The following is a 9285-nucleotide window of genomic DNA, read 5'->3' as shown; positions in this document are numbered from 1 at the left end:
ATCAAAGAGTTGGAAGAGACCTCATGGGCCATCCAGTCCAACCCCCTGCCAAGAAGCAGGAATATTGCATTCAAATCACCCCCGACAGATGGTCATCCAGCCTCTGTTTAAAAGCTTCCAAAGAAGGAGCCTCCACCACACTCCGGGGCAGAGAGTTCCACTGCTGAACGGCTCTCACAGTCAGGAAGTTCTTCCTCGTGTTCAGATGGAATCTCCTCTCTTGTAGTTTGAAGCCATTGTTCTGCGTCCTAGTCTCCAGGGAAGCAGAAAACAAGCTTGCTCCCTCCTCCCTGTGGCTTCCTCTCACATATTTATACATGGCTATCATATCTCCTCTCAGCCTTCTCTTCTTCAGGCTAAACATGCCCAGCTCCTTAAGCCGCTCCTCATAGGGCTTGTTTCTCCAGACCTTTTATCATTTTAGTCGCCCTACTCTGGACACATTCCAGCTTGTCAATATCTCTCTTGAATTGTGGTTCCCAGAATTGGACACAATATTCCAGGTGTGGTCTAACCAAAACAGAATAGAGGGGTAGCATTAATTCCTTAGATCTAGACACTATGCTCCTCTTGATGCAGGCCAAAATCCCATTGGCTTTTTTTGCTGCCACATCACATTGTTGGCTCATGTTTAACTTGTTGTCCACGAGGACTCCAAAATCTTTTTCGCACTTACTGCTCTCGAGCCAGGCATTGTCCCCCATTCTGTATCTTTGCATTTCGTTTTTCCTACCAAAGTGGAGTATCTTGCATTTGTCTTTGTTGAACTTCATTTTGTTAGTTTTGCCCCATCTCTCTAATCTAAACAATAACGTTATTCTATTCTATTCAGAGGTCATCTCAACTAGTTCAGGATCCTAGACAAGGAAAAAGGCGAGATATACATTAATTTCATAATTATTAAATAAATATCCAGCTTCCATACTTAAGTCGGAGACGATGACAATACAAGAAATTCAGAATGGAGATTTTGCAAAGTCCTTTATTGCATTACAGGATAATTGTGGTGTCAAAACCTGTACTATTCCAGTTTCGCCCAGGTGTTTTTGTATCCTAGTATCTCATTTTTTTTTTTTTAAAATGTCTAAAATAATAGTAAAATAATATAAATAAAATGTTCCTACAGGGTAAAGATGAGTCCAAGAGCAGAGGTTGGCTGCAAAGGTTGTATGTATAAGTCTATTCCCAAAGGGAGAAAGTCTTCCAGGGTGGATGTCAGGGTCTCACCACACTCGGCATCGACTAATCACCTCTTGGAGGGTTCGGACTCCTTCGATGCTCTTGTCCTTCAAGGCCATGGCTAGCAGAACGGGCTTATTCCCTGCTTCTTGAGACACCGAGGACACCAGATGTTTGGCACAGATGTGGACCAGAGGCTGGAAGTAAACAGAGTAGACGTGAAAGAAAGATGTAATAGTAATAGGATCCTAGAGTAGGAAAAGACCTCCAAGGGCCATCCAGTCCAACCCCCTTCTGCCTTCATGCAGGAAAAGCACAATCAAAGCAATCCTGACAGATGGTCTTTCAACCTCTGCTTAATAATAATAATAATAATAATAATAATAATAATAATAATAGGATTCTAGAGTAGGAAGAGACCTTCAAGGTCCATCCAGTCCAACTCCCTTCTGTCTTCGTGCAGGAAAAGCACAAAGCACTCCTGACAGATGGCCACTTAGTCTCTGCTTAATAATAATAATAATAATAATAATAATAGGATCTTAGAGTTGGAAGGGACCCCCAAAGGCCATCCAGTCCAACCCATAAAGCATTCCTGACAGATGGTCATTCAGCCTCTGCTTAACAACAACGACAACAATAATAAGATCCTCCTTCTGCCATAAGGGAAAAGCACAATCAAAGCACTCCGGACAGATGGCCATTCAGCCTCTGCTTAATAATAATAATAATAACAACAACAACAATATCCTAGAGTTGGAAGAGACTCCCAAAGGCCATCCAGTCCAACCAACTTCTGCCATAAGGGAAAAGTACAATCAAAGCACTCCTGACAGATGGCCATTCAGCCTCTGCTTAATAATAATAATAATAATAATAATAATAATAATAATAATAATAATAATGGGGTTCCAGAGTTGGAAGGGACCTACAAATGCCATCCGGTCCAACCCCCTTCTGTCATAAAGGAAAAGCACAATCAAAGCACTCCTGACAGATGGTCATTTGGCCTATTTTTATGACCATCACTCATAAAAACACTGGAAAATACAGCAGAAGGGGCTTAAAAAGGCAAAAATATTTTTTTTACAAAGCATGCTCTAAACCACATATATACACATATGCACAGATATATACACTCACATATACACACACAAAACAGATATACACAACGTGGCAGTGGACAGCTAGTTGTATTATATATCATGAAGGGAAGGCGGGCATCAGGATGTTTAGAGATGCCTAGGTGGAGCCGGGGCAGGAAAACCACTGGGTTAGATGGAACTTTAAGGGAGCGATACCTCATCTTTGCCGAGCAGGACTTTGGTGGTGAGCAGGGGCCGGCTGAGGTTGTCCGCCACGACGCTGGGCTCCACTGAGACGAGGGTCCCCATCTTCCCGTATTGGGTCACCACCACCAGGATCGTGTTCCCAAAGGCCGTGCAGACTACCTGCGTTGGGACACCGTGGACCACCTCCTCCGCCTGCTTCGATGCCAGGATGGAGTCTGATGCCATGGTCCTAGAATAGTTTTATTAGAAAACTATTAGTTTCGTTAGAAATCATGGCTTACCTGTCCAAACGTATTATCCCCTACGAACCATCAAGACTATTGAGATCTTCTGGTGGTGCCTTGCTCTCAGTCCCGCCACTTTCGCAATTGCGTCTGGCGGGAACGGGAGACAGGGCCTTTTCTGTGGTGGCCCCTCGGCTATGGAACTCTCTCCCGATGGAGATCAGATCTGCCCCCTCCCTCCTGTCCTTCAGGAGGCTGGTGAAATCCTGGCTATGGAAGAAAGTATTCCCAGAGTAATGGCTGAGACCAGCTACAGAACAAAGTTATTGAAGATCGGGATATAAAAGTTTTGAATAATAATAATAATAATAATAATAATAATAATAATAATAAATAAATAAAACGGCGGCAAAGCCCCACAAACAAAAATGAATGGGTTGTTGTGAGTTTTCCGGGCTGTACGGAAAATACATATCATTTGAGAAAACAGAAATGCTGAGCCACTCTCACAACCACCATGTCAGACTACACAGAGAAGCCACTGAAATCCACAAGCAGGTGGACAATTTCAACAAAAATGAGGATACCATGGAAAAGAACAAAATCTGGCTACCAGCCTTTAAACATCTCTAAAATCAGAACGGTAAATAAAGAACAACACTCAAAAACAGGAGAATTCCAGACAAGAAACAATCAGGGCCAGCTAACACCTCCCAACAAAGGATCCCCCAGGCAGTAAGCAACCAGGCTTTGAAGCTGCAAGGCCATGCAATGCTAATCAAGGTGACCAATTGTAACATTCAAGCAAACAAGAGTTCTTTCTCCCACCCTGGACATTATTCCACAGGTATATAAACCCCACTTCTCCTAGTTTCTAACAGACCTCACAACCTCTAAGGAAGTCTGCCATAGACGTGGGTGAAAGGTCAGGAGAGAATGCTTCCTGCAGGGGACTCAGGGCGAATTACAATGTACATATACATGGCAAATATTCAATGCCATAGACATACAACATATATAGACAGATACTCAGAGGCTATTTAACATTCCAACTTTTTCTGGCCATCAGGGGAGCTGTCGCTTCACCGTCCACCTGCGACACTGATGAAGTACTTCCTCATTCCACGCATGCTTGCTGGAGATTTTTATGGCCTCTTAAATTAGTTAAATTAGCCTCCACACAGAAGTGGTACCTAATTTTCCTACTTGACAGATGCAACTGTCTTTCAGGCTGCAAAGGTCGACAGCAAGCTACGCAAATTGGTCGGAAGCTCACTCCGACCTGGGCTGGCTGTGAACTCATGACTTTTCGGTCAGTAGTGATCTTAATGCAACTGACTCCCAGCCAGCTGTGACACAGTCTCTTCCACAGTTTGTGCAACCTCTGAGGGTGCCTGCCACAGATGTGGGTGAAATATCAGAAGATAATGCTTCTGGAACATGGCCGTACATGGTCTGGAAAACTCACAGCTACCCAGAGTTTTTGCAGTTTAATAAACTTGTATCCATCTTGTTATGATAGAACCAATAAGGAAATGACATTTATAACCCAAAGACAAAAATCATGTTACATAATTGCCATATAATCCAGACTATCAAAGCAGATAAGATAATCCACATGATCGGCTTTGAACTGCATTATATGAGTCTACACTGCCATACGGGGCCCCTTGATTAGCATTGCATAGCCTTGCAGCTTCAAAGCCTGGTTGCTTACTGCCTGGGGGAATCCTTTGTAGGGAGGTGTTAGCTGGCCCTGATTGTTTCTTGTCTGGAATTCTCCTGTTTTTGTGTGTTGTTCTTTATTTACTGTTCTGATTTTAGAGCTGCTTATCTGCTGAACTTGCTGACTGAAATGTTGGTGGTTTGAATCCAGGAGTGGGTGAGCTCCACTGTTAGCCCCAGCTTCTGCCAATTGGACAGTTCAAAAACATGCAAATGTGAGTAGATGAATAGGCAGCACTTCTGTGGGAAGGCAATGGCGATCCATGCCGTCATGCTGGCCACACGACCTTGGAGGTGTCTATGGACAACGCCGGCTCTTTGGCTTAGAAATTTAGATAAGCAAATACCCCTCAGAGTCGGACTCGACTAGACTTAATGTCAACGGGAAAAACTTTTATTTTTACTTTCATTGCCATATATTCCATATATTCCAGTTCAAAGCAGATAATCTGGATTTTATTTGGCTGTGTAGGAAGGGCCTTTGTTTTGTTTTGTTTTAATTTATATACCTATATAGAATAATAGAATCAAAGAGTTGGAAGAGACCTCATGGGCCATCCAGTCCAACCCCATTCTACCAAGAAGCAGGAATATTGCATTCAAATCACCCCTGACAGATGGCCATCCAGCCTCTGTTTCAAAGCTTCCAAAGAAGGAGCCTCCACCACACTCCGGGGCAGAGAGTTCCACTGCTGAATGGCTCTCACAGTCAGGAAGTTCTTCTTCGTGTTCAGCTGGAATCTCCTCTCTTCCTAACCCTGTTAGGAATTGTGGGAGTTGAAGTCCAAAACACCTGGAGGGCCCAAGTTTGGTATTTATTTTTTATTTATCGTGTCATCAGCAACCACTGTATAACAATTCTAACATAGCAAAACAAACACACAGATTAAAAAGAAAAAGGAAAAAAACCACACAGATTTTGCAAATTTGGTATTTGGTTAGATGTCCTTTGACCAGTATCTGGCCACTTGGAGTGCCTCTGGTGTTGCCGCAAGAAGGTCCTCCATTGTGCATGTGGCAGGGCTCAGGTTGCATTGCAGCAGGTGGTCTGTGGTTTGTTCTTCTCCACACTCACATGCCGAGGATTCCACCCTGTAGCCCCATTTCTTAAGATTGGCTCTGCATCTCGTGGTGCCAGAGCGCAGTCTGTTCAGCGCCTTCCAAGTCGCCCAGTCTTCTGTGTGGCCAGGTGGGAGTCTCTTATCTGGTATCACCCATGAATTGAGGTGCTGGGTTTGGGCCTGCCACTTTTGGACTCTCGCTTGCTGGGGTGTTCCAGCGAGTGTCTCTGTAGATCTAAGAAAATTATGTCTTGATTTAAGTCGTTGACGTGCTGGCTGATACCCAAACAGGGGATGAGCTGGAGATGTCTCTGCCTTGGTCCTTTCACTATTGGCTGCTACTTCCCGGCGGTTGTCAGGTGGTGCAATACCGGCTAAGCAGTGTAATTTCTCCAGTGGTGTAGGGCACAGACACCCCGTGATAATGCGGCATGTCTCATTAAGAGCCACATCTACTGTTTTAGCGTGGTGAGATGTGTTCCACACTGGGCATGCGTACTCAGCAGCAGAGTAGCAGGGCAGATGCCTTCACTGTGTCTGGTTGTGATCCCCAGGTTGTGCCAGTCAGCTTTCGTAGGATGTTGTTTCTAGCGCCCACTTTTTGTTTGATGTTCACCCAAGTTTGGTGGAGATGCAATTTAAGAGGAAGAGCAAAGGCAGTGTGTTGCCAAACCTTGCTGTTCCAAGTTTTGGACTCCAACTCCCAGAGTTCCTAGCTCTGGGCTTCTGGGAGTTGAAGTCCAAGATGAGGAAAAGGGCAAGAGGTTGGGAAAGTGCCACCTTGCTTTCAACAAAAGGGAAATAGTAAAAAAAAAAACAGCCAGGCAAACAGATTTGCAAAAAGTAAACAAACAGGCTGTAGATAATCCACATGATCGGCTTTGAACTGCATTATATGAATCTACACTGCCATATGGGGCCCCTTGATCAGCATTGCATGGCCTTACAGCTTCAAAGCCTGGTTGCTTACTGCCTGGGGGAATCCTTTGTTGGGAGGTGTTAGCTGGCCCTGATTGTTTCTTGTCTGGAATTCTCCTGTTTTTGAGTGTTGTTCTTTATTTACTATTCTGATTTTAGAGCTGCTTATCTGCTGAACTTGCTGACTGAAATGTTGGTGGTTTGAATCCAGGAGTGGGGTGAGCTCCACTGTTAGCCCCAGCTTCTGCCAATTGAACAGTACAAAAACATACAAATGTGAGTAGATGAATAGGCAGCACTTCTGTGGGAAGGCAACGATATTCCATGCCGTCATGCTGGCCACACGACCTTGGAGGTGTCTATGGACAACGCCGGCTCTTTGGCTTAGAAATTTAAATAAGCAATACCCCCCAGAGTCGGACTCAACTAGACTTAATGTCAAGGGGAAAACTTTTACTTTTACTAACACTGCCATATATTCCAGTTCAAAGCAGATAATCTGGATTTTATTTGGCTGTGTAGGAAGGGCCATAGTTTTGTTTTGTTTTATTTTATATACCTATATAGAATCATAGAATCAAAGAGTTGGAAGAGACCTCATGGGCCATCCAGTCCAACCCCCATTCTGCCAAGAAGCAGGAATATTGCATTCAAATCACCCCCGACAGATGGCCATCCAGCCTCTGTTTAAAAGCTTCCAAAGAAGGAGCCTCCACCACACTCCGGGGCAGAGAGTTCCACTGCTGAATGGCTCTCACAGTCAGAAAGTTCTTCGTGTTCAGCTGGAATTTCCTCTCTTCCTAACCCTGTTAGGAATTGTGGGAGTTGAAGTCCAAAACACCTGGAGGGCCCAAGTTTGGTATTTATTTTTTATTTATCGTGTCTTCAACAACCACTGTATAACAATTCTAACAGAGCAAAACAAACACACAGATTAAAAAGAAAAAGGGAAAAAAACCACACAGATTTTGCAAATTTGGTATTTGGTTAGATGTTCTTTGACCAGTATCTGGCCACTTGGAGTGCCTCTGGTGTTGCCACAAGAAGGTCCTCCATTGTGCATGTGGCAGGGCTCAGGGTGCATTGCAGCAGGTGGTCAGTGGTTTGTTCTTCTCCGCACTCGCATGCTGAGGATTCCACTTTGTAGCCCCATTTCTGAAGGTTGGCTCTGCATCTGGTGGTGCCAGAGCGCAGTCTGTTCAGCGCCTTCCAAGTCGCCCAGTCTTCTGTGTGCCCAGGAGGGAGTCTTTCATCTGGTATCACCCATGAATTGAGGTGCTGAGTTTGGGCCTGCCACTTTTGGACTCTCGCTTGCTGGGGTGTTCCAGCGAGTGTCTCTGTAGATCTAAGAAAACGATGTCTTGATTTAAGTCGTTGACGTGCAGGGGATGAGCTGGAGATGTCTCTGCCTTGGTCCTTTCACTATTGGCTGCTACTTCCCGGCGGATGTCAGGTGGTGCAATACCCGCTAAACAGTGTAATTTCTCCAGTGGTGTAGGGCGCAGACACCCCGTAATAATGCGACATGTCTCATTAAGAGCCACATCTACTGTTTTAGTGTGGTGAGATGTGTTCCACACTGGGCATGCATACTCAGCAGCAGAGTAGCATAGCGCAAGGGCAGATGCCTTCACTGTGTCTGGTTGTGATCCCCAGGTTGTGCCAGTCAGCTTTCGTAGGATGTTGTTTCTAGCGCCCACTTTTTGTTTGATGTTCACCCAAGTTTGGTGGAGATGCACCTTAAGAGAAGAGCAAAGGCAGTGTGTTGCCAAACTATGCTGTTCCACGTTTTGGACTCCAACTCCCAGAGTTCCTAGCTCTGGGCTTCTGGGAGTTGAAGTCCAAGATGAGGAAAAGGGCAAGAGATTGGGAAAGTGCCACCTTGCTTTCCACAAAAGGGAAAGAGTAAAAAAAAAAAAGCAGCCAGGCAAACAGATTTGCAAAAAGTAAACAAGCAGGCTGTATATGCAGCATTGCTCCTCTTAAAGAGACAGGCGCCTTTTGAAGGGGAAAAGCAGCTCAATCAGCAGGGTTTCCACCCCTCCCTTCTGGCCTGGGCTTGCAATGCAATAGGAACCCAGATTCTTTGCATTGGGTTGTTTGCAAGGGAACCCAATGCAACATTGTGGCGAATCTGCTTGCAAAGGAGGAGATGGCTACAAACAAAGCCAGATAGGATCCAAATCTACTCACACTTCCCAAGCTGCCTCCACTTTGCTTCCGGTGCTGCCTTTGACCCCTTTTTGGTGACGTTTCTCTATGGAGGAGGAGCTCCAGCATATGGGCTTCTGAGCATGTGCAGAGGACTTCTGGAGCCCGATTTGGAATCCTGGGAGTTGTAGTTTGGGGGTGCCCCGCCTCTCATTCCATCTGAACACGAGGAAGAACTTCCTGACTCTGAGAGCCGTTCAGCAGTGGAACTCACTGCCCCGGAGTGTGGTGGAGGCTTCTTCTTTGGAAGCTTTTAAACAGAGGCTGGATGGCCATCTGTCAGGGGTGATTTGAATGCAATATTCCTGCTTCTTGGCAGAATGGGGTTGGACTGGATGGCCCATGAGGTCTCTTCCAACTCTTTGATTCTATGATTCTTGGGCGAAGGAGGAGTAAGACCTTGCAAAACTACAACTCCCTTGATCCCTGGACACTGAGCCAGGGCAGTGAAATGCCTTTGGCAGTGACCACAACTGGAATCACACTGTGTCCAGTTCTGGGCACCTCAATTAAAGGGAGATGTTGACCCTAAGGTGGAATGTGCTCAGAGGAGGGAGAGTCAAAGGAACTGGAGAACAAGCCCTATGAGGAGCGGCTGAAAGAGCTGGGCATGCTTAGCCTGCAGAAGAGAATCATAGAATCCTAGAGTTGGAAGAGACCTCATGGGTCATACAG

At 45.4% G+C, this 9285-nt stretch overlaps 1 protein-coding gene across 1 annotated transcript; it reads right to left on the bottom strand.

The window, feature by feature from the left end:
- Window positions 1-962: 962 nt before the first annotated feature.
- LOC137097997 (proteasome assembly chaperone 3-like) lies at window positions 963-8656 on the bottom strand. Its single transcript, XM_067473632.1, has 3 exons — window positions 8593-8656; window positions 2481-2700; window positions 963-1376 (listed from the first exon to the last, which is right to left on the bottom strand). Exons 2-3 carry the CDS (start codon window positions 2694-2696, stop codon window positions 1224-1226), a joined length of 369 nt encoding a protein of 122 aa, XP_067329733.1. The 5' UTR covers window positions 2697-2700; window positions 8593-8656; the 3' UTR covers window positions 963-1223.
- Window positions 8657-9285: the final 629 nt, after the last annotated feature.

This window comes from Anolis sagrei, chromosome X (assembly GCF_037176765.1).
Source record: "Anolis sagrei isolate rAnoSag1 chromosome X, rAnoSag1.mat, whole genome shotgun sequence".
Taxonomy (NCBI): Eukaryota; Metazoa; Chordata; class Lepidosauria; order Squamata; family Dactyloidae; genus Anolis; species Anolis sagrei.
The sequence above is the reverse complement of the archived record's forward strand: the minus strand, read 5'-3'. Positions and strand labels throughout refer to the sequence as shown.